At 41.3% G+C, this 26,322-nt stretch overlaps 1 protein-coding gene across 1 annotated transcript; it reads right to left on the bottom strand.

The window, feature by feature from the left end:
* On the bottom strand, nucleotides 1-9,689 carry fgb (fibrinogen beta chain). The gene is made up of 14 exons (XM_080746103.1): nucleotides 9,464-9,689; nucleotides 8,831-8,839; nucleotides 8,228-8,266; nucleotides 7,835-7,938; nucleotides 6,840-6,942; nucleotides 6,685-6,753; nucleotides 6,139-6,253; nucleotides 5,075-5,181; nucleotides 4,475-4,589; nucleotides 3,778-3,897; nucleotides 3,049-3,171; nucleotides 2,287-2,381; nucleotides 1,383-1,573; nucleotides 1-747 (listed from the first exon to the last, which is right to left on the bottom strand). Exons 1-14 carry the CDS (start codon nucleotides 9,593-9,595, stop codon nucleotides 516-518), a joined length of 1,554 nt encoding a protein of 517 aa, XP_080602229.1. The 5' UTR covers nucleotides 9,596-9,689; the 3' UTR covers nucleotides 1-515.
* Between the last annotated feature and the right edge of the window lie 16,633 nt (nucleotides 9,690-26,322).

The following is a 26,322-nucleotide window of genomic DNA, read 5'->3' as shown; positions in this document are numbered from 1 at the left end:
TTTCATGTATGTTCCTCAATATCTTTTTATTGAGTAGCGGAGGACAGTCGAGACAGACTTGTCCTTAATGCACACATTAACCACATCACACACAGACACACACAGATTGCACATCACAATCACCCACAAATACATGGGATTTCTATCATCTTACCACAACCACGCAACTCTGTCCCTGCTACACATTTGTATCAACATTCCCCTTAAAATAGCCGAAAAGTGGAGCTTACATTAAGTGTTTAAACTGTTCCTCATTTTGCTGGGGACACCCCTGGAAAACCTTTCAATGCAATTTCTTTTAAATAATAATAATAAAACAAAATACAAATAAAACGTAATATTGTTATTTTGCAGCTGATGATGCAGTGAGTTTACCACAATTTCTCCATCGCTCCATTGTTTTATGTTCCGTTATTTCGTGTCTAATATCCACTAACACGCACACGTGTGTGAGTGTGTGTGTGTGTGTTTGTGTGTGTGTGTGTGTGTGTGTGTGTGTGTGCATGCGTGCAGTCCTATCGGGAGGCGAAGAAGGGTCTGATCTTCATGCTGATGGCCTTCAGTGAGTACCAGCTGCCCTTCCAGTTCATCCACACGATGCCGTCGTCCGTGCCGTGCTTGGCCATGTACTTGGTGTAGGCCCCGCCTATGTAGTAGCGGCCGTTGGGATTGGACGAGTGGCAGCGGTTGTACCACCAGCCGCCGCCGTCCTCCCTGGCGCACTGCTTGGATGGGTTGCCCGGCGTCCTGGGAACAGACGAGAGAGAGAGAGAGAGAGAGAGAGAGAGAGAGAGAGAGTCAGATGGATGGGACGATAATTGTTTATCGTTTATCGTGATAAAAAACAGTCACAATGATCGTATCGTGGAGAAGTTTATTGTGAAATTATCGTCCGTCATGCCGATCTACAGGCTCACAACGCGTCGCTTGTAGATCTGCTATTAATCTGCTATTTTGGCAAATGTTCTGCCCCAGGATAATGGATGTTGGGGGTATTTTGATTATCGCGATATCGTAAATCCCAATTTCTTTGGTCACACCAATCGTGATATGACATTTCCATATCGTCCCATCCCTAGTCACACAACATGCTATTTGCGTTCAATAAACTCATATTCATACATGGCTAAAGGACCCCATAGCTGAGGGATAGATGAAGCAGGGACCCCAACTACTTGACATTTAACACTGTGTTGTAGATGAAACCTTTTTCATAGATTTCATAGACAGATTCAGAGAATTGATTACATTCGGTTACATTTGCACACTTTCGTAGCTAACTCAACACTCAGAATTTGACTGCATAGTACACACACGCACACACACACACCCACCCACATACACGCACAGACACCCAGGCACGCACGCGCATACACACATACCATTTGTCGTTGTCCCGGTCGTACGTGCTGAACATCATTCCGTTGTGGATGGTCATGGTTCGGTTCTCTCCAAACAGCTCAGTGGCGCCCTCTAGGAAGGTGTTGCCGGCGTTCCCAGAGTAGCCGTCCACCGCCAGGATGTAGTTGGACGTCTCTGACTGGATGGTGAACTGTTGGTACTGGGCGTGGACCTAGACCAGGGAAATATGCCATTGATTAATAATAAAATGTCCATTCTTGAGGACAGTTCGCGATTTGTATGCTCAAAGGGATATTTCATCTGAGTCATCACTTTTAACAGTTTTGTGGGGGCGTCTTTAGCCCAAGGAATGTTTTTCTTGCAAAACAAATGCTTTATTTGGATTCAGAATCACAAAGAACCCCTAGTTTGACCCCTCACAAGCTACTTAAAGCAGACTATTTTTCTTTTCCTGTATAGTGAAGTTGATGGGACAGTGAATATACAAATGGGCATAACTTTTTTCCCGATGTTTTCGGCAGAGCAGGCCTCTCATTCTGTGGACCTTAATGAATAAAAAGTATGGCATAACATCACAGGTTCAACCCTTACCCTATTCTTTGAGCTTTTGGGCCTGTGGGTCCCTGACTATATTGGTTGGATCAGGGCTCTCCATACATGGGCAAGGACGGAATGTGATGTCACAATTTGATATCACGGATATCCAGGGTTTGATCTTTGATGAGGTGATTTCACAACGATGTGATGTCACAATGTCAACAATGTAACAACAGCTATAGACAATAGACATTGAGGCGTTACTGAATGAAGGAAGGACGTACGGACAAAATGTGACGGTTGTCATAGTTAATTGCACCTACGGTCGCAATACTGTTGCTTCACCATCTTCCAATATGACAGTAATATCATTAAAACATGACCTACCTTGCTTCCAGTCCAGTCCTCCATCTCGATGAGGACCTCGGTGGGGCCCATCTTGGTCAGCTGACTGATCTGGTTGTTCCCCAGCCAGTATTCCCCTGTCACATGACCACAGATCAGCGACACGTGAGACACAAGCCAATCACATTTGCCCTACTTGTCATAATTTTATGGTCAATATGTCGGCAAATGGGCTCTAAGCATAGCAGCCCTATTGGAAAGAAATTGGGACTCTTCCTTACTTCTTTCACAGGTGTTACCAATGATGCTAATGAAGGCTCTGTGCCATTTAGTGTAGCACAGTGGTTCTCAAACTATAACTCATATAACTAACTCTGAGAGTATAAGCATCCATTTTGGAACAATATCAGCAACCTGACTTCTGACCAGAATGGAACACAACATTGATTAGGATATTGGTAACACCTGTGAAGGGAAAATAGCAGCTCACAACACAGGCGTTGTGAGCATGTAGATCTGCTATTTTAACAATAGAACCGTGTTATACAAAATGTAATGCCTCAACTCTTGTGCTCGTCATTTAAAATATGATTATTTTGGGGGTCGCGGCATGAAAAGGTTGAGATTAACCACTGCTTTAGGTTACATTATGTGCACTCCCTGAGTTAAATAAACACGGATATTCATTTACTGTATATCTTAGTTTTTTCTTTCAGACTTTTGAATTGATGGCTGACTTGCAGGGATTCTAACCCGGGACCCTTGGCAGCAGCCAGTGAACAAACGGGAGAGCATTGAACTCACCAGGAGTCTGGCAGTGACCTTTGCCCACGTCAAAGGCCACGTTGCCGAAACCACGGCGGTACTCGTCCCAGCGGCGGCCGAAGTCCACACTGCCGTCCATCCTGTTCGAGATGAGCAGCCATCCTGGGGAGGGGGGAGAGGAAGAGAGAGAGAGAGAGAGAGAGAGAGAGAGAGAGAGAGAGTGAGAGAGAGTGTTTAGAAACGTCTGGACATTTAGACAAATGCCAGGTTCATTTGTTGACCTAGCATCCTATAGTATAACTACAGTATATATAGTTTCAATTCACAGATTATTCAGATAAAAAATATATTATTATACTGCTTACACTGATGCTAGGTTCTTGGTTTACCTCACTGTCGCTATGCATTTGATGTACGTGTTTAAAGAAGTAGTTGCCCCCCCCCCCCATATATACTAATATTATAATATTAGTATGGAGGGTGAACAGTACTCTTTTAAATTGCTTAGTGTAAGTCTCTTTTTCTTATTATTTTTTTATCATGCAGATTTGTCATATACATTATGCATGTTATGCCTCCCGCTGTTTCCTTGATTACATGACTTTCTATCTTTTAACTGCAATGATTAACAATTTAGACAATTAAGATTTAAGAATCTCACCCATGCGCTGTACAAGAGCGTCTATTCCGATATTTTAAATGTTAAATTGTACACAAGACAGAGATTAAAAGGGACAGAAAGACAGACAGACAGACAGACAGACATACCTCCGTTCTGGGTGGTCTGGTCACAGAAGACCTTGTAGGCAGGGTAGAGGGGGTCCGGTCGGACCATGTACATCTGAGAATCAGTACCTCCGCGACGGTAGATGTCCTCGCACTCCTTGCCTGCACGCACGCACACACACACACACACACACACACACACACACACACACACACACACACACACACACACACACACACACACACACACAATGATGTTATTAGATAATATAATTTCAAGTGTGTATAGCACTGGTTCCCAAATACTGGGTCGGGGCCCGCTTGTGGGTCATGGACACATTTATGGGTCACTTATTTTTTGGTTTCCTACATTTAGTTTTTAATCATTATTATTTCAAAACATGTTAAAACAACAATCCCAAAAGGCAAAAATGTTTTCTTTTTTTTACCTTTTTTCAGTAATTACATAAAGAATAATCAAATAAATTCCATAAATTAGAAAACAAATGTTTAAGAAATAGTGAAAATACTAGTTTGGGTCCCGGGCAAACGTCTGATCTCCCTTTTGGGTCATGAGCTAAAAGGTTTGGGAACCACTGGTGTATAGTGTAAGTACAGCACTCACACATGCATACGCACGCACACACACACACACACACACACACACACACACACACACACACACACACACACACACACACACACACACACACACACACACACACACACACACACGTACCAGTGGCCACAGGTATGGGGCAGCTGGTCTTGCATGGCTCCTTGCAGGACTCCTTCTGGGCCTGGATGGCTTTCTCCAAGGCCTGGATCTTCAGGTGGATCTTGTCCAGGACGCCCTGCACAGCCAGGCAGGTTAGATCAGTACATACAGTAAGTAGTAGGCTATTTTCAAATGGCCCAAATGTACATGGCTGAAGTGGGTAATCGTGTATGTTTTGTAATAATAATACAAATCTACAAAGTAATAAGTAACTAAAATGCTCAAATAAATGTAAAAGTAGAATATTTTGATCTGAGATGTAGTGGAGTAGAAGTAAAAGTATTGCAAATTGGAAATCCTCAAGTAGAGCACAAAATGCCAAAAAGATTGTACTTAAGTACTGTACTTAAGTAAATGTATAGGTACTTTACACCACTGGCATACAGTCAGTTAGGGCTATCACAATGTGTGTGTGTGTGTGTGTGTATGTGTGTGTGCGTGCGTGCGTGCGTGCGTGTGTGTATGTGTGTGTGTGTGTGTGTGTGCGTGCGTGCGTGTGTGTGTGTGTGTGTGTGTGTGTGCGTACGTGCGTGCGTGCGTGCGTGCGTGCCTGTGTGTTACCTGCAGTACTCTGATGTTGGAGGGGAACACTGTGTCCACTGTCTCCTTGATGTACGCATGCTGCTCCTCCAGGTTGCCTGTGTACTGCTGCACTACGTTGTTGTTGTCTGGAGACATGACAGACAGACAGACAGACAGACAGACAGACAGAGGCAGAAAGACAGAGTGAGATGACTCAATGAACATCAAAGTACCGTAGTTTAGAGCTGTCACGATAACACATTTAAATTGACGATTCATTGTCGCAGAAATAATTGCGATTAACGATTTGATTGTGTTTTTGGCATTGAAGACTGGAGCATATGAATACATATTTAATTTTTGTTTGCCATGTAGGCTTCATGATCACAAACTGCACAGGGCAGATTACTGACCTATTTAATCATTTTATACTTTAAAATGTAATATATTATTGAAAATAGTGAAAATAGCTGGTAGCTTGTAATAGTTTGTGGATCTGCTATTCCTGCTATTTTTCTCATTTTTCAACATGGAAATGATTATGACAAAATAATTGTGATTATGTAAAATAATTGCGATTAGACGATTATGTAATAATTGTGACAGGCCTAAATATTGTAGGCATACAACCAATAGCCCACAGACAAGAGTAAAAATAGAATGTCCAGTCAGTCAGTCCAGGGAGTCAGGGGATGTGCAGAGAATGTTAGAGAGGCAGGGGCTGACATTTCTAAAAGGGACTTTTGGCGAAAATATCGAAAATAGCAGTTGCGTTGTGAGCTTGAAGGTCAGCTATTTTTGATGCTTGATTTCTACACAGAGAGGGCATTCCCTTCAACATAAGATGCTGCATTCAAGTTCAGGAGAGTTTAGACAAGTCAATTCTCTTGAATGCTGCCTTCAGGTATGGCATGGACAGAGGGCATTTGCATTTCTTTCACCATAGTGAAAACTGCATTCATGGTCTGGCCACCTTTGAAGTCAGTCAGTCAGTCAGTCAGTCAGTCAGTCAGTCAGTCAGTCAGTCAGTCAGTAAGTAAGTCAGTCTCTATCCATCCATCCACCGACCCACCCACCCATCCATCCATCCACCCTGTCCTTACCTCCGACGACCCTCTGTCTCTCCCTCAGAGCGTTGGACATGTCGTCCACATAGTTGTACACGTTGTGGGACTGGCTGGACAGCTCCGTCACCTGAGCCGTAAGCTCTGTGACAGACTGCAAAACAACAACACATCACACACACACCATCAGTGCATATACCAGCCAGCACACAGCACTTTACTCACAAGTAACAGATGAACAATATACTGTAGTATACCTGTTGTAGGTTACTTTATGTATTAGGCTATTTACAACATTTATAGGCCAGGAGAGATGAAGCTCCAATACATAATCTATGAAATTATGTTTTAGTATGTTGTAGATAGCTTGTTTGATAGCACTATCGTCACTGTTGTGTACATTCATATTTTTTTGTTTGTTTGTTTGTTTATACACAATCTTATGATTAACATATGTTGGATTATTTTTAAAACCTTTAACCTCTACCTCAATACTTGACCCACGGCTCTATAGTCCCTGCACTCCAAACCCCTTTGTCCAATAATCTGACAAAATGACATTTTATTCATACAAAGAGCCTTTACCTGTCTGACGTTCCTCTCCTGTTTCACCATGGCGGTCTTCAGTTCACAGCCAGTGGGACACAAGATACCCTGCAGGACATAAACATTATTATTATTAGTAGTAGTAGTATTATTATTAGTATTATTATTATTATTATTATTATTATGAATGCTACCATCTGTTCGGAGGCGTGTGTACATCCTCCGGCGTCAGGCTGAATCTCTTTCTCCTGCTCCTGGCGTGCCCCGACGGGAGCTGGTGTGGGACGGCCTCTGTACCTGGAGATGACACACACACGCACGCACGCACGCACACGCACATACATACATACACACACGCACGCACACACACACACACACACACACACACATACACGCGTACATGTGTCATTATAGGAGACAAAAATAAATCTATAAAATATACAACAGCTGGCTTACATGGTTTATCGGAGTAATTGATCTATTATGTATTTATGTTTTTAGTTTTTTTGCATCAGATTGTTATAGCTAAGACAATGCTAAGATCATTGCATTCCTATATACTGTACATCTAGCGCTCTCTTATATACTTAACCCGCAGCCCCAGTGAAATTCAAACCAATTCATTCAGATCAAATCTCTACAACTGTCCGGACAACCCTTCAATATTATATCGTCTCTGTCAGGTGGAAACCTCACAATTATGTTCCAAAACTGTTGCTTTTCAGGATTCAAATTCAAAAGCAGCAAAAGTAGCAGATCGGCAGGCTCAAAACGCATCCCGTAACGCATGCGTTTTGAGCTGTGTTTCGAGCTTAAGGATCTGCTACGCCTGATGCTTTCGACGGCTTGAGTGCAACGTGAAATTATCAGAATTCTCAGGACAGCTTTCCATTGATTGTATTTATTTAATTAAAAACAAAATGTTAAAGCAATCTATACTTTAATATGGCTTCAATGAATGTATCTTAGAATATACATATTTTAAGTAGCTTTTAATTTAATTATTGCAATCAATGAAAAGCTGTCCTGTAAAATGTTGCGAATTTCACTTAAACGTAAAATAATACTATCCACTAACAGTAATCATCATCATCATGCCTGTTGCTAAGGTATGGCAACATGACTGGTGTCATGCACGACACCAGTCATGTTGCCATACCTTAGCTTTTGCTGAACTGACGCCACTGACCTGCCGCCTCCACTAATGGGTGGTGGGACGTATCGGTTGGGGGTGTAGGTCTCCCGGCCCCTGGACACGGGGCGATGGCCCCTGGCGCCCAGACCCGGTCCGTCCTGATGAAGAGGGACAGATGACATGCAGACACCGTGAATACCATGACATAAACCATAACATTAACTCAAATACAGAATGAAATAGAAGAAAATGAATAATGATCTAAAATAATCAATGCGAATAATGCACAACTACAAGTATTTGAATTTTTTCACTTTCAAATAAAATAAACATAAAAAAAAGTAATCAAAAAAGGCCCCCTCACACATCTTATATATTTTTAAATGTTTATTTTTGTGGCAAGTGAAATATCCCTTTAAGGTAAGGAAAAGAAAATATTAAAATTACCGTTGCAGGCTTCTTAGTCTGTAGAAGATAAAAGAGAAGAAGGCATTAAAATAATAATAACAATACTTTACAAAAAAAAGCATTTGCATGATTGGTATTACTGGTTGAATACTGAATACTACTACTAGTACTGATATATACTAAGGCTGATAATAATAGATGCATTATTGTAGTATAGTATCAGTAACTCTGCTAAAACTACTAAGTAACCACCATAGTGGTCAGAAATTAGCTGGTAAAATTCAATAAGCAAAAACAAAATATACATAATTGTATTATTGTACGTTGCACATACCGATATTGTATTTGCACTCTACCATTCTTTGTATCCCAGTTGCTGAATTATTCTCCCTTCATCCTTCCTCTGTTGCTGCAAAAGGTTTGATCTCCCTTTTCTTAACCAGCATTATATTTGATAAACAGTATTATGTTGTGTTGTTATATTGTTAGCACAGTCTGTGGAGCATGTCACACTGATATTTCACTGCTTGTACTTCATGTAAAATGTCATAATCGTGACAGCTACAGTATGTATGTGTTTGTGCGAGAGTGAGTGACAGAAAAACCCCTTTGCATGTTGAATCAGTCAGAGTGGAGACTCACCACAGATGGCTGGGGAGAGAAAGAAAACGGGCACAGCATAAATTAATACAAACTTTTGTACAAATGAAGCACTTAAGCCCTGCCTACAGTATATACTATGTTGTACGATAATTTTACTTCTTTTCTTTACCCTGACCGTAGAGTTATGCTTAGTTGCGTAGCTACCAGTGAACACCCGCAACTCAGTATAACTCAGACATAACGCTGACCCTAACCCATAAGCCTTAAATTAATAATACAAATACCAGTCCGTTCGCCCAAAATCCTTTTCGCCTCGGGCGTACATCCGGCGGAGCGGTACGCGGTCTCTAAACCTAAACTTATTCCTAACCTTAACCTCAGTAAAACGGTGCCAGAACCTAAACTATTCATAATCTCAACCTCAGTAAAACTATGTCTAACCCTAAACTTATTTATCATATTATCCTCAGTAAAACAAATACAAGTATACAAAAAAAAGCCCAAAAGAGCAAACGGCATGAGGTCGGCAAAAAAAAAGAAAAAATAGGGCGAATATGATTTGGGGCGAACTGACTTGTTACCCATAATACTAACCCCAGGAAAATTGTCCTCAAAATGTCTATTCTACTATATTTATGGGGACATTTGGCCCTCTCAATTATAGTAGTGTAAACACACACACACACACACACACACACACACGCACACACTCACCGTGCTGTCGTAGTCGTCATACTCCAGGTTGTCTTGGGCCCAGACCGTGCACGCACACACACACAAACACAGCAGCAACAGCGTCCTCATCCTTGTCACTTTGTGGGGACGATTATTTGTCTCTTTTTATTGTCAAAACCGCGGCAACCGTTCCTCGCTCTCGGACCACAGAGCAGAGAGGCGACCCTATTTATGAGTGCACGCTCCTCCCTCTGCCATTGATCCAGGAGGTCCGTGAGGACGGTGATTCATCATATTTCAGGGACTGATATGTTTTTCGGGGACAGTCTGTGTTTACACAGTCCTGAGTCACTCTGTTATTGAGCAGTGGTTCTCAACCTGTGCGTCGGGTCCCCACATGATTCTGGGGAGGGTCCCCCAGATGACAGTGAAGTTACTTTTAAGACCATTTTAATATTTCAAAAACATAAATACAAAAATACTACAGTATACTATAAAAGCTGGTCAAACTTCGGCCAAATTGTCATATTTGTGCTTTAGCTCCTAATACATCTCAAGTGCTTGTCAGGGTTGGGTGCGGCCACTGCGGGGGGCGTCCCCCAGTTAAACCTTCCTCTTCATATTTCACATTTAAATTTGTGTGGTATTTTGGTATTTGGACATACAGGGTATCGGGTATGCTTTGTGTGTGTGTGTGTGTGTGTGTGTGTGTGTGTGTGTGTGTGTGTGTGTGTGTGTGGGTGGGTGGGTGTGCACGCTTGTATGTGTTCGACTGTCATGAGTGACCTGCCAGGAAGCCATGATAGTGAAGCAATTATTTACCGAGGCCATCAGCGTACGTACGTACACACACACACACACACACACACACGCACGAGCGCGCACACACACACACACACACACACACACACACACACACACACACACACACACACACACACACACACACACACACACACACACACACACACACACACACACACACACACATTATGACATACTGTATGACTTATCCTTATTTTATTTAATGGCGCAATGTTTATTCTGCCCTACAAAGCCAAAGTGCAGTAACTACGTTTTTGGGCACATCAACGTATTTGTGTGCATCCCAAAGGTCAAATTAGACTTTGTGATTTTGGGGGATAAACAATTACCTCAAGAACAGTCAGTGTAATATCACTTATGTGTTGATATCTCATTTGTTTGACCAGTTGGAACACTTTTCAACCACATTTTCAGTTTTTTTTTTCTCTCTCTCTCTTTTTGTTGTAGTTTTCTGCACACTGGCTTTGTAGCAGGGACGTGCAGAGAAAGTTAGAGAGACAGGGGCTGAAGTTTCTGTAAGGGCCTTTTGGTAAAAATATTGAAAATAGCCGACCTCCAAGCTCACAGCGCGTTGCGACGCCTTGTGAGCTTGGAGGTTGGCTATTTTCGGTGCTTGACACCACACTGAACTAAGCATAATCAAGGCAATACTGGAGATGTGGTGTACAGCATGGATTTCTACACAGCGAGGGCAATTCGTTTAACATAAGATGCTGCATTCAAGTTCAGGAGAGTTTGGACAAGGCAATTATTTTGAACGCTGCCTTCAGCTTATACAGTTATTATACAGATCACAGTGACATCAGAGCATGATGTCAGAGTGATGTCACAGTGACAAAATAGACTGTAAAAATGTGTACTGATGGACGGAATGACTGACAGACAGACGGAGACAAGCTGCGACATTTCTCATGGTATGCGGTTTACCGTATACCGCGACCTTCGGTCACAACAAGTCAACTATACCAAGGTGGTCCTGTGCACATTTGTTCTGACCGACAAACTGGGGCGAGTGCTAAATGTCCACCACTACTATACAGTCCTTTCACAAGTCCTCAGCTACAATGGTAGCATAGTATATGGGTCAGCTCAGCAGCTGTATCTCTTTAAAAATCACACCCGTGTGAACTGAGCGGTGGTTCTCTCCCCCCCCCCGTGTGTGTGTGTGTGTGTGTGTGTGTGTGGCCTGGACAACAGCGCCCCTCCCTTAACATGTGTGGTCAGAAAAGGTACTACACAGGCTTGAGGCTACATACAGACCCACCCACATACATACAAACAAACTAACAAACAAACATACCTACACACACGGCCACGCTATGGAGACGGTGTGACCACCGCTCAAAAAAAAGTTGGATGTGTTTCAGGCACGGGCATCACCAGTGTCTGCTTTACAAGTAGAATTGGGAGAAATGCCACTGGAAAAGAAAAGGAAACAGGCAAATTATTGGGCTAATTTGCAAGGACATCCAATTCCCATCCCATCCTACAAAATAATTATTGCACGAATGCTGAGATTATGGGAAGTGTAAGAGGGATCATTTTGGTAGGGTGGGGAATGCAAGAGTTTGGGATGTTTGGGAGGAAAATTAGTGGTACGGTAGTATATCCGGTGAAGCCGCCTTGGAGGATGGTGTGGCCTAGCCTCGTAAACCAGATTCCTCCTGCCTTTTTCGAACAGAAGATGGGAGGAGTCAGTTTACTAGGCTAGGTGTGGCCTGGGGTAGATTGGCATTTGATGGAATTGAAGAGGAGAGAGAGGGTAGATCTGGTTAATGCTTTTAATAATCATTCTGTGTAATGAATATAGTGAGTGTGTCAAAATATTTACAGATTGTGCAAAACAACCAGAGACAGGAGTGACAGGATTTGGGGTGGCAGTACTGTACCTTCAAAAGGAAATCATCTCCATAAATCTTGTCAACCTACAGAAGCGTTCTCTAAAATTCCCAGGTAGATGGCTGTGTTGAATCTGAACTTGATAAAAACACAGTGGACCAACACCAGCAATACAATACAATGCTGGTTTTGCCCAAATAATAATAGGTTGATATTGTCAGGTGATGTGATTGCCGTGCTTCAGCATCTACAGTATATCTTGTCATTGTCATCCTGGATTAGAATGAATTAATGTGTGCTTTTCAACTCTGAGAAAGTCTCGTTACTGTACGGTTCAACAACTTCTCCCCTGTATGAATTCGCATTCAGCTTCTAACCAACGCATTAGAGACTAACTTTAACTACAGGTTTTATTCCCCTGTATGTGTCCTCATGTGTATTTGTAGATGACTACTCAGACTGAAAATTTGTTCACAAACTGTACAGGCAAAGGGCCTTTCACCTGTATGAGTCCTCATGTGTGTTTTTAGACTACTACTTTGATTGAAACTTTGTTTGCAAACTGTACAGGCAAAGGGCTTTTCCCCTGTATGAATCATTGTGTGTCTTTTTAATTGATACATTTCAGCAAAAGCTTTCTCACAAACTGTACATGTGAAGGGCTTTTCCCTTGTATGACTCCTCATATGTTTTTTTAGATGGCTACTCCGACCAAAACCTTGTTCACAAACCGTACAAAAAAATGGCCTTTCGCCCGTATGAGTCCTCATGTGTGATTTTAGATTATTACGGAAACTGAAACTCTGTTCACAAACTGTACAAGCAAATGGCTTTTCCCCTGTATGAGTCCTCATGTGTGATTGCAGATTACACATCTTTGCAAAGCCTTTACCACAAATTCTACACGCACAGGGCTTTTCGCCTGTATGTGTCCTCATGTGTGTCTTTAGAGAAACATTTTGACTGAAACTTTGTTCACAAACTCTACAAGCAAATGGCTTTTCGCCTGTGTGTGTCCTCATGTGTGTCTTCAAACTACTTGTGCTAGCACAGCCTTTACCACAAACACTACACACAAAGGGCTTTTCACCCGAATGCATCATCATGTGTGCTTGTAGATTACTTGTGCTAGCACAGCCTTTACCACAAACTGTACAAACAAAGGGCTTCTCACCCGTATGGGTCCGCTTGTGTCTTTTTAGGGAACCCATTTCAGTAAATACTTTGCCACAAACTGTACAAGCAAAAGGCTTCTCTCCGGTATGAATCCTTGTGTGTTTCTTCAGATCTCCCCTTTGATTAAAGATTTTGCCACACACTGTACAACAAAAGCTTTTCTTCTCCGTGTGACTCCTCGTGGAGAAAGGTTGTTTAGATGATTTCAGGTCCTGGGACAGCATGTGTTTCAAAGACAATCTTTGTCCTTCTGCATGTTGTGTCTTGTGTGATTTCAGTGTGTTTAAAGCTGACAGACCTTCCCTGGTCTTCTCCCAGTCATCACCGGCTTTGGGGTCAAATTCAGAACAGTGTGAAGAGAGGAGCTGGTCATCAGTAGTTGGTTGTGGTGTTCCACAGTCCTCCGTATCAGTGTGTGTTTTCATGTGATGAGTTGAGGTGCTGGCTTCAGGCCGAATAGAAACCGTTCTGGCTGGAGTACTCATCTTCACGTGCAGGCTAGATTCCACACACCGACCTGGAATGAAGGAATAGAATAAGGACTTTGATAAAAAGGTCTTTGATGTGACATGATATGGTTCGATGTGACGTGTGTGTGTGTGTGTGTGTGTGTGTGTGTGTGTGTGTGTGTGTGTGTGTGTGTGTGTGTGTGTGTGAGAGAGAGAGAGAGAGAGAGTGGGAAGAGCACTCTGGCCACGTTAACTTGTGTTGTGTAAATACTATTAACCAACTAAATATACGGTATTTGTCATCAAAGTATTGGCTTAGGAATGTGACCAAAAAATACATTTAAAAAATCCATGAATTCAAGTCTGGGGTGAGTATTCAATAGAAAAAGACTCTAAAAGTGGAATATTAATCGGCCCTAAGATGGTGGCATTATGACCAGTGTTGGGCAATATTACGCTCTGGTCATGTTAACTTCGCCCCAATTCTCAAGAGACCTCCGCGCCAATACGGCGCTCGTTCGCGTTCGTTCGTTTACCTCGTCTGATGACTGTAAGCTGATGAGGGGTCGCGGCGCCGTGTACTGTAAACACATTTTCTGCGGTGATGGTGTAAAAAATCCATTATGCGTTAACATCAACGGAGACCAATTCACTTCCTTGTTGATTTCCTCTGGCCCGGAGGATCTGTGGCCAGTGACTGGTCTGAATGTACGGCAACACATAACAGGTAAATTCACATTCATTCTCGCATGACGCCGCCCTCTGCTGCCTGGCAGACCAAAGTGCACTATTGCACAATCCAAAAAAAAAAAAAAAGTCTATCTATCTACTATAACGTCGCAAAGGTAAGCCGCTTTTTGATGGCACCAGACCCAATAAATAAATAAATAATCTGGCAGTAGGAGAGTTAACCAACTAAATGTAGGCTATTTGCGTCCCCATTCAAACGTGCACTTGCCCAGTCAGGCAAGCAAAAAGCAAACTCAACTTGTATTTACCTGCCAGCCCTCAACCCCCACAGTACCTGCAGTCCTGCATATCTGACAAAACACCTTCAAAAAGTTAGCGACACCCACAGCTACAATACCAGAGGGAGCGCACACAACGATCTGATAATACAACCCCCCCCCCCACCCCCATTTATTTGCAATGGGCTGTGACACTCCAACACTCCTGGACGTTTTTGGCATCCCAAGTGTTAGACGTGTAAATAAGATGCAATAAACTAATAGGGCCATTGTTATATTAGTAATAATCACGTGATAATTACCTGGGAGAGTGTCACACCTGGTCTTCCTATGTAGTAATGTTAATGTTGACACATCAGCCTCCTTTCCCTGTTCCTGTTTAAGCTGTGGAGGTTTTGGTTCCTCCTGGACCAGACTGGGGCTCACGTCTTGTTCTGGGGAAACCTCTTTAAACACAAAGGGAGGAAAGAAGTGTTAGTATTCAAAAGCAGCTAAATTAATTTACTTATTTTTGCCTTAAGGCTGGTGCTGAAACACCTTTGTCTTGCATCCTATTATTTTGGGCCATTTATAGTTCTGTATATTTGATTTTGTGTGTTTAATTATGTCGGAATGCATAGTTCCTCTACGCCAGGGGGTGGTGTTGAGTGCAGTCTAGTTTATTAACCAGGCAAGAGAGATTCATCGATGGTCATAGACTAATCATATGCAATGCAAGAGTAAGAATGAAAACGTTTTTTCCACCTCATGTGAATTAACTTATCCCTGCCCAGCTCGGACTGATATTTAGATCTCTTAGTTGGAAAACAACCATGGAATACCAGCCCTTCAGGCGATGGGATTTAAAATCTGAGGAATGGGAGTAGTGGGAGCCAGCAATGGGAAACGAATAGGTGAATGTAATCAAAGGTTCATTTATATGCAAGCGGACCTGTCTATGTCATCAGTTTTTGAATTTCTGTTCACAGGAAGTAATTAAGAATGGCCTATTTAGGGACCTTTGATATAAATATACACAAAAATTGTTTATTTTACATTTTCTTTGGCATCTAGTGTTAGATGTGGCCATATTATCACTACAGATATGCTCTAAAAGTGTGAAAAACATGTTTTTGATTTCACCCTGTCTTTAAGTAAACAAAATGTTTGAAAATAGCAGATCTACAAGCTGTGAGGCATTGTGAGCTTGCAGATCTGTGATCGGGAATATTGGTATCAGGCGGCAGATACTGATTCCAGATGATCGGTGATCGCTATCGGCCCCAAAAATCGCAATCGGAGCATCTCTAATGGGCTAATCCTAAACCTAAACACTAACCGGACTAGGCATGGGACAATATACAATATTATCATGTATTGTGATAATAAACGGCCGTAATAGAGGGTATGCGTGTGACATCACTGTTGCTGGAAGTTATGTGGGAACGCCTACTGAGTGGCAAAAACTAATTTCTGCCATTGACAGCCCATACATCCAAACAGAAAAGTCCTGTCTCATTGTATTAAACAAAGTTAAACTCACCAGCATTGCGGCTGTACTGAAAGCTTGAATTATCCTCTTTCTATCTGCAACATTTTTAAATCTGTGAAACAGATTACTTACTTTCCTGTGTGTGAGTGCACTACCTTTACGCGACTTTTTGCCCATTGGCTGTCTCGGTGTCACATGGTCAGTGACGTCATTACGTGCGCATCCCGCGTCTTAGACGCGTTCACGTTGCCTAGAGACGCATTCACGTCATTGTCCTGGAGTCCACGTTAAAATAATTTACCACGTCGCGAAAAGTCCACAGACGCCACCATTGTTCATGGGTGAAGGCATGCTACTTTACCCTGCGTTAACACAAATGAAATCCTCGTAGAAAGTCTTAAAACAGACGATAGAACTAACAGTGTGTGTTTTGAATCCATTTTGTGCGACCATACATGGTCACAGAATTCAATGGGTGCCTGAGTTTTAGCGTAGCACCGGGCCGCTCTCTGACCATAGTGGCACAGCGTGTCAGGTGATACACCAAAAAGGGTTCCCCCACAGAACGTGTTCCCCCACAGGCGCACAAACGTGACGTCTTTACACTGCAGCTGCTACGTTTAGCCACATGCTAAAGCTACTGCCGTTTCTGGCTGCTCTTCTGAGGCAGAGTGAGGCTGGCAGAGGGTCATAAACTCATCTCTCTCCCACAGAGTGGTCTCTCCATACAACACAGTGGTGAGAAAAGTATACTCAAATGTTTTACTTAAGTAAAAGTATCTATACTTAGGGTGACCAGACGTCCCGTTTTACCCGGGACAGTCCCGTTTTCAAGCTGCGTGTCCCAGTGTCCTGACAAATATCTCTAAAACACTAATATGTCCCGGTTTTCAACATTCACTGCAAGATTGTCCCGGTTTTCGCCAGAATTAAAATAATAGTAGCTGTTTTCAGTGGTTGCATAGACATTCATCATGTTCTTTTCATGAAAACATGCTCACCAACCAATCAGAAAACATAAACACATTCATTGCGTGTCTGAATTCAACACTGAGGCTGTTTGACAATCACTCACTGCCTGTTTGCAACCCTGCGGTGTGTGTGTGCGCGAACGTTAGAGAATGGGCACGCACGTGCACGGTAACGTGCGCATTGCTTTTAAGGTCCCGGTTTTAAGCAACAGTGGTTTGCGTCCCGGTTTGAGTGGCTGAAAATATGGTCACCCTATCTATACTGCAAGTAAAAGTCCGGAATTCAAAATGTAGACCTACTTGAGTAAAAGTATAGGCTACACTTAGGACTAAAAGTAAAAGTACTCATTATGCACAATTATTCTGTATCACATGTTACCAAATAATATCCTTTGAAAATAGCCATGGCTGAAGTGGTTATGTAGGCTATACTTTTCAAAGTAACTAGTAAAGTTTTCAAATAATTGTAGTGGAATAAGTACAATATTTGCCTCTGAGATGTAGTGGAGTAGAAGTAAAAGTAATGAAAATTGGAAATACTCCAGTAAAGTAAAAGTACCTTAAATTGTACTTATAAGTACAGTACTTGAGAAAATTACCTTTTTATTACCCCAAGAAAAGAAAAAAAAATACCATTATTGCACCAAAGTAATCAACAAGCTAAAACTATACTATCAAAAATGTCCAAACATTAGCCTAATTGTAAAATAATATAAGATAGAGGCAAACATTTTATAAATATCCGATCTAAAAGCTCACAATGCAAAAAATAAATAAAATGGGGACCCAAATTATACCACGGCTATTTGAAAATAGCCGATCTACAAGCTCACAACGCATTGCGGTGTGACGCATTGTGAGCTTGTAGATCTGCTATTTTCAAACATTTTGTACTTTTACTTTTGGTACTTTAAGTACATTTGGATACCAATACTTTTGTACTTTTACTCAAGTACATTTGTAATTCTGGACTTTTACTTGTAACAGAGTGATTCTACATTGCAGAATTGATACTTTTACTTAATTATAAAAATGTAGGTACTTTTTCCACCACTGTGTAAACGTTTGTGTTCTCATGCCAATAAAGCTTCTTTGAATTGAAGATTGAATTGAAGATTGCTCCCCATGTGGCGGAGTACACAATAATGGTAAATAAAGTAGCTTACTCTAAAATAATCCATCCATCCATCCATCCATCTTCAACCGCTTATCCAGCATTGGGTCACTGGGGTAACAGTTCCAACTGAGATTTCTAGAGTTCCTTAATAATAATAATTAAAATAAACAATACTAATGATTATAATTGCGACCGTAAGGTCGCAGTTACTATGAAAACCTCCACCGCCTGTCTGTCTGTCCGTCAGTCTGTCTGTCACGTCACATCACACTTTTTTGCCCCTATCCATGTGAAATTTTCCACACACAATCCTTGTCTGCCAATCCACAACCTCCACCCTTCCAGGGACCCCTGCAGCTCCAGGGACCCCCGCCAAATTTTTAAAAACACATTTTTGAATACTGCTCCTGCAGTTTTTGCCCTAAAATCACACAAATCGCTACACAGTATGTCTACACTTATCTCATCGACATGGATCTGTCCCATATAGCGCCACCATCAGGTCGATTTTTTAACACATTTTTGGACCTAAACTTTTTTTTTTTCTTTTTTTTTTCAAACTTTTTTTTTTTTTCAAAAACATTTTTTTTCAAACTTTTTTTAACACTAAAACGAGCACACAGATTTTATATTGACTGTGTCAATTCTTGTTTCATAAATATCCACCATAGGCATATTATGAGCTACTTTCTGTGACGTCATTCTGTGCAGGTGATTATTTTTCCAAGTGTCAGAGTTTGGAAGCACTCAATTTAGAAACAGGTGGTATGCAGGACCGTTGAGTGATTTGCAACTAGCACTTCCAAACTCCAGCTCACTGTTTTGCCACTCAGTCTAGATTAGGGGGGCGGGTCCCAGTGGATGTGCATAGCCTCTATAACTGTATCGCGGGGTACTATAATATCGCCCCAAAAAAGTAAAAAATAAAAATAAAAGAGTACATTTAGTGAATCCTTAAAATAATAGTAGCTTCAATTCATGCTTCTGACATTATTACTTCTAGGCTGTGACAACTCCAGCACCACCTAAAGAGTACGTCACGATTCTGAGGTATTTGTACTTTACTTGAGTATTTCCAAGTTCCAATACCTTTACTTCTACTCCACTACATTCGGGATCCAAATATGGTACTTTTAATCCACTACATATATGAAAGCTTTAATTACTAGTTACTTTGCAGATACACATTATAATATTAAAAACATAAATAAACCACTTTAGCCTTATTTTATACCGTGGCTATTTGAAAATAGACGGTCTACAACGCATCGCTCAAAGCTTGTAGATCTGCTATTTTCAAACATTTTGTACTTTTACTTTTGATACTTTAGGTTTGATGTCAATACTTTTGTACTTTTACTCAAGTAAATTTTGAATTCAGGACTTCTACTTGTAACAGTACTTCTACCATGCAATATTGATACTTTTTTTACTTGATTAGAACATGTGATTACTTTTTCCCACCACTGCATGTGTTTACCAACCTGCTGTGTGTAGAAGGATGTCCATGTGTTCAACGTCCAGCATAGTTTCTATTGTCTGTATGAGGTTGCACATGAACAATGCCGCCGCACTGAGGCGCTCCAACACAAACAGTCTGACATCAGGCTTAACACAACGAACACCACGCTGCTGTTTCTCCAAAAAACACAATATCTCTTCTCCCACCGACATCATGTGTTCATTTATCGACCGCCTAAAAGACTCCGTTTTACATCGTTTATTAGACATTTTCAACGAGCTCTTTGTTCCACAACCACAACCGATATATTACAACTCTATGACACCGCCACACCGTGAAACACAACCACAGAAAGGACACACAACAACAACAACACCACCGCAAAATCACTCTTACTTCCGGGTTAACGTGTTTCACGCATGCGCAATGAATGATCCAGGCACCGTTGCCCTTAATGCCTTTCGCCCATAGCTTTCGCCCCCTCGTGGAGGCGGTGTGTAACTGTCACTGAATGATAGATAGATAGATAGATAGATAGATAGATAGATAGATAGATAGATAGATAGATAGATCTATAGATAGATAGATAGATAGATAGATAATGCATTACACACTACACATTTATACTTAAAACAAGACGAACCTCGGTTCGAAGTGAAGCGGTGGACAGATAAAACCTCCAATAGCACATGAAATCAAGTCATTTGATGAGACGATCAAATTGTACATGTTCCTCTCCATGCTGACTATAGCAAAGTTAATAATTATTTAGTATAAACCATGCTATTACCTATAGGGTTGAATTGTCATGTGAAGCTTCACCAATCCAATGCAATAGGTGAGACCTATGCAATAAGTGAGACCTAATTGCATATTTGAAAAAGCCTATTCATTCTGGACTGATATTTTACACGTACGGGACAGGAAAAACCTGTTCATTCTGGCCTGGAGTGACCATATATGGACATAAGGTAACAGACATTGTGTTTTTGAAAAACCCTGTTCATTCTGGACTGAAATGACCATATATGGGCGTGGTACACAGATTCATTGGAGGTAACGGACATTCTGTTTTTGAAAAAACCTGTTCATTCTGGACTGAAATGACCATATATGGGCGTGATACACACAAAGCCATTCATTGGAAGCGGTTTCCACCGCTTCAAAAAGTAATGTCTTTACATTACTTGATTACTCCCTGGAGACAGTAATTAGTTACACTACTCGTTACATTACATTTGCGTTACTCTATAAAACGCCTGAGATGCATTGTCAACATATTATATAAATTGAATACAATACAGACGTTGTTCAATGAAGTGAGTCCCAGGGCTCACTGGTGGTCATTTGAATGAGTCTAATAATAAGGGTAACAATAAATCAAAATGATAATTATTGAATTATTTCTGATCCCTGGGGCCTTGTTGCAGTTTAGGACTCCCATTGTGCAGCTAAAACAGCTCGCCGTCGGGTTGCCTCCAGTGCCCTCCACTAGCTGGTGCGTAACTATGGCACAGAAAACACAGAAAAGAAGAGAAGTTGAGTCTGAAAATCGCCAGTTTAATAAAGAATGGACCGACAAATACATAGAAAACACCAGAGGGCAAGCCCATTTGTTTGCTCTGTTCTGCAACCAAGTCAATGCATTAGCAAAGGAATATAACCTGTGGAGGCACTTCACCAGTGTGCATGTCTGCACGACAAGTTTGATGAGAACTTTCCACCAGGTTCAGATATTCGCCAGGAAAAGATTAAAAAACTCTCTCAAAGCTACAAAATGTATGCAAAAAAAATCACCCAAGCTTGTAGGCCTACTGTCCAGCACAAGGCAACTGCAGCGCTCTCCGTGTGGCATGGATCCTTGGCAAAAAGAAAAGTCCATTCTCTGATTCTGAGATGATTAAAGAATGCATACTTGCTGCTGATAACGGAGGATAAAGTGAGAGAGCAAATGATGTCATGTATCAAGTCAATACCCATGTCAGATACAACAACAGCGAGAAGGATGGATGTTTTAGCCACAAACGTCAGAACAGGGGTTCTGTCATTTGAATTCATCACTTGAATGAACTTAATCTGGGACTGCAGGGGAGAAATGATGATGAAAGTCTTAAATGCGTTTCAAAATAAATGTATTTTCAAGAATGTTGCACTTTCCCACATTTTGTGACTTGTCATCAGCAAGGGCTAGACACTCAAATAATGTCAGATTTCATGGATAGATTGAGGCATAACTTTGCAGCACAATTTGATGACTTTGCCCAAAGACTTGCTGCATTTTGTGAACCCAACCCACTTTTGATATTTCCACAAAGGGACAAGAGTTCCTTGCATCACTTGATATTGATGAAGGTTCCTTGCAACTAGAAATAATTGACATGCAAGAATCCTCTGCTCTGAATCAGGCGCACGAGAAAGAGGGGTTCACAACATTTTGGAGAACGTGTAGGCCTATTCATTTGAACAAATTCCCCAACACAAAAGATGGCCATATTTGTGTTAACTATGTTCGGATCAACATACACCTGAGAATCCAGCTTCTCTCACATGAACGCCATAAAAACAAGCACCAGTGCCTCCTTGACAAATGAGCGTTAGCATCACTGTTTGCGGGTAGCCCTCACTTCATATGAGCCCTCCTTCTCTGCCAATGCCAATTCAAATAAGTGCCATCTGTCTCATTAGTAGGCAGTAGCCTAGCTTTGTAGGCTAGGCCTGTCTACCCCCTCTCAATTTGTGATAGTTAAAGAGAGAATTGAAGAGATAGTGGCAAATGCCAAAATGTTACATAATAGCATTTTTTGTTTTGTTTTATTAAGTGAGATGCTGTTCTTTGCCTCACCAGATGCAATATAAATGTGTTATTTTATCAAATGTGTTTGTAAATTAAGTGAGATGCTGTTCTTTACTTCACTAGATATATTTTAAGGGTCCGGCCCCTGGCCCCTTGGGTTTCTGACAATGTGGCCCCATGAACAATTTAGTTGAATAGCCCTGATCTACAGTATTTCCACTATTAATGTGTTAAGAATTTCCTCTGTGCTGTCTGGTGGCAGCCTCTAATGCACAGTCCATTCCCCCTTGTTAATAGCAGACAGGTGTCTGCCATCACCACTTGACTCATTAACCAATGACAGTCTGGGTGTGCCCCTATAAGAAGACACTCAGTCCACAGGTCTCACTCAGTGCACAGCAGTTCCTTGGTCCACAGCACTCACTTCTCCAGCCAACAGCCACTCGCAGCGCTGTGAGCTTGTAGATCGGCTATTTTTCAATAGTTAAAGCACGTAATAATGCGTTTCCATGCAGTCTAAATGGGTTAAACCCTCCCCCCATGAAGAACATTCATGGGGGGCTTTAGCCCCCATGGTGAAGGCTTAGCACCCTCTAAGCCCCCCCACCCCACAAACCCAATTGTGATGAAAAAGATTTAAGGAATAAATAAATAAAATATATGAATAGGTGAAATACAATTGACTGACTTCTACGTAAACCAAACTATAAAATCATACTTTTTATGCTGGAAAAAATCTTCAGCCCCTATCCATTCACCTACATTCCTCAAATTTGGACCTAGCATCTGCCAATGATCTGGTCTGTTCAGTTATACATACCCTAAGCGAAATAATGTTATTTGTCATGTATTATTCATTATTGTTTGTTGCCAAAATGAATTATCCCCTGCTCTAAAAAAGCCAGCTCCCCCAAAGCCCACCCAGTCACAATTAACTGGAGCCGCTGCTTGGGTGAGGTGTGTGACCATGGTATGGGGAATATAGAGGTTGCCAGATTCATGCTGCACAGAAGAGGACTGAACAGAAGGAGCACCATCACTGGCCGTAGTGTTCACAATCAGTGTGGGCAGAATTAAATAGGGTTGTGCCATACTACTACATTAATTTGTTCAGCGTCATGTAAGAAGGCATACTCAACTCCCTTTGTGAACTTCAGTTATTTTATTTACATTTAATTTACCGGTACTTAAACGTGTTCAAAGATCAGTCCAATAAATTAGAGACAAGTGGTTAACCATGGGTTATCTGCCCAAGGATGTTACAGTCCTTTGCAGGGGGTATTGTAGGTCACAGTGAACAAAGCATATTTCAAATTGATGACAACTTCGGAAACGGTGATGATGGACCTCTGCCTGGACTAATAATAACCTTGTATTTCCTGAAAATGATTTCCATGAAAAATTACACAACCGTGGAAGCCATTCAACACTTTGTTAATACAGTACATTGACGGAAATCATCGGATTGAATTATTTTTGGCCCTCTTAGATGTTGTACAAAGGAGACAGTCTTAGCACATTTTAGATCGAGAAATTGACCATGTTATGTTTAACCAAATAAAATCAAAGTGTCATTGTTCAAAATGTATCTAAATACATGTCTACTTCACTTGTAAACAAGAAAAAAAAAAGAATAATATGTAGACCTTCACATATTGGTTGACAGGTCTGTCTGCAAACTGGTAGGCTGCTGGATATATTTTTTCTCTCCAAAAAAAAAGTTCTTAACGTTTAGGCTGATGCACTATTTTATTTTGCATGAGCATGAGCAATTTTGCCCAGTATTAAATAAAGTAGTTTTTTTTACATAAATTTCAGCTAAATCAGTAAAAACGCTAGCTCTTTCAGTGTTTAATGTGATATAGCAAAGTAGAAATGCAAACATTTAACATTTATATCATATGAATTGTTTGGTATTGAGTCAAAGTCAATGTATCATATGATGATTTGTTAAGTTAAAATTTATATCAGTGTTGTTTTTTTTAAACCAAATATCCCCCGGGTCAAAATGACCCGAACAGAACGAAGGTGTAGTGAATCTGAACAGAACTTAAAGGAGCAGTTCACCCCCAAAATGACTTTTTTCTATTGAATACTCAGGCCATGGAGAGTAGAGTTCAATAATATTTTTTGTTTTTTGTCACATTCCTAAGACAAAAATGTGATAAGAATAAATTTACCCCCATTGATTCCGGATGGTGACCCGTTTAGAAACGGGTCACCATCCGGAATCAATGGGGGTAAATTTACTCGAATCAAAATTTTGTCTTAGGAATGTGACAAAAACCAAAAAATATTATTGAACTCTACTCTCCATGGCCTGAGTAATCAATAGAAAAAAAGTCATTTTGGGGGTGAACTACTCCTTTAAGGGTTAAAGAATGCATACTTGCTGCTGATAACGGAGGATGAAGTGAGAGAGCAAGTGATGTCATGTACTGTATCAAGTCAATACCCATGTCAGATACAACAACAGCTAGAAGGATGGATGTTTTAGCCACAAACGTCAGAACAGGGGTTCTGTCATTTGAATTCATCATTTGAATGAACTTAATCTGGGACTGCACATGGGAGAAATGATGATGAAAGTCTTAACTGCGTTTCAAAATAAATTTGTTATTTTCTCATCTGATTTCACTAACAGATTGCTGCACTTTCCCACATTTCTTGACTTGTCATCAGCAAGGGCTAGTCACTCAAATAATGTCAGATTTCATGGATAGATTGAGGCATCACTGTTTGCGGGTAGCCCTCACTTCATATGAACCCTCCTTCTCTGTCAATGCCAATTCAAAGAAGTGCCATCTGTCTCAATAGTAGGCAGTAGCCTAGCTGTGTAGGCTAGGCCTGTCTACCCCCTCTCAATTTGTGATCATTAAAGAGAGAATTGAAGAGATAGTGACATAATAGTATTTTTTTTGTTTTGTTTTATTAAGTGAGATGCTGTTCTTTGCCTCACCAGATGCAATATAAATGTGTTATTTTATCAAATGAGTTGTAAATTAAGTGAGATGCTGTTCTTTACTTCACTAAATATAAGGGGTATATTTAAGGGTCCTGCCCCTGGCCCCTTGGGTTTCTGACAATGTGGCCCCATGAACAATTTAGTTGAATAGCCCTGATCTACAGTATTTCCACTATTGATGTGTTAAGAATTTCCTCTGTGCTGTCTGGTGGCAGCCTCTAATGCACAGTCCATTCCCTAACCCTTAAGTTCTGTTCGGGTCATTTTGACCCGTTTTACATTTTCATTTGAAAAAAAAAGGTAGAAGTTTAAATTTTTTCCACCTGAAACTCACTGGCCTTAAAGATTCTTCTGAGATGAACATGTAAAAAAAATATTTTTGCACTACACCCATGCTACACCCCCCTCAAATTTTTTGAACCTTAAGTGCTGTTCGGGTCATTTTGACCCGGAAGCACAGATGCACAGAAATACACAGTATTTTGCCAAAACACAGACACACAGTTACCCCCACTTCTAACACCCCCCTTCCGAAGCCCCATTCCGAACCCCCCCCCCCCCCCCCCCACACACACACACACACCTAACCCCCCTCCCCTGATGCACAGAAATACAAGGAATCATGTACAAACACAGATACACAATCACCACCTAACCCCTTCCACCCCTCCCCCTCCAACCCCCCTCACCTCACCCTTACCCCCTCCCCTCCAAACCCCCAGACAGGTGTCTGCCATCACCACTTGACTCATTAACCAATGACAGTCTGGGTGTGTGCCCCTATAAGCAGACACTCAGTCCACAGGTCTCACTCAGTGC

Source organism: Nannobrachium achirus (assembly GCF_963921795.1).
Source record: "Nannobrachium achirus genome assembly, chromosome: 17".
NCBI classification, from domain to species: Eukaryota; Metazoa; Chordata; class Actinopteri; order Myctophiformes; family Myctophidae; genus Nannobrachium; species Nannobrachium achirus.
The sequence above is the reverse complement of the archived record's forward strand: the minus strand, read 5'-3'. Positions and strand labels throughout refer to the sequence as shown.

Bases quoted from the DNA above. Each gene is read 5' to 3' on its own strand.
- fgb (XM_080746103.1), bottom strand. From the start codon at position 9,595: ATGAGGACGCTGTTGCTGCTGTGTTTGTGTGTGTGTGCGTGCACGGTC. The intron at 5,182-6,138 runs GTAAGGACAGGG...TCATGTCTCCAG, and splicing joins GAGACAGAGGGTCGTCGGAG to ACAACAACAACGTAGTGCAG. The intron at 2,382-3,048 runs GTGAGTTCAATG...GTCATGTGACAG, and splicing joins AGGTCACTGCCAGACTCCTG to GGGAATACTGGCTGGGGAAC.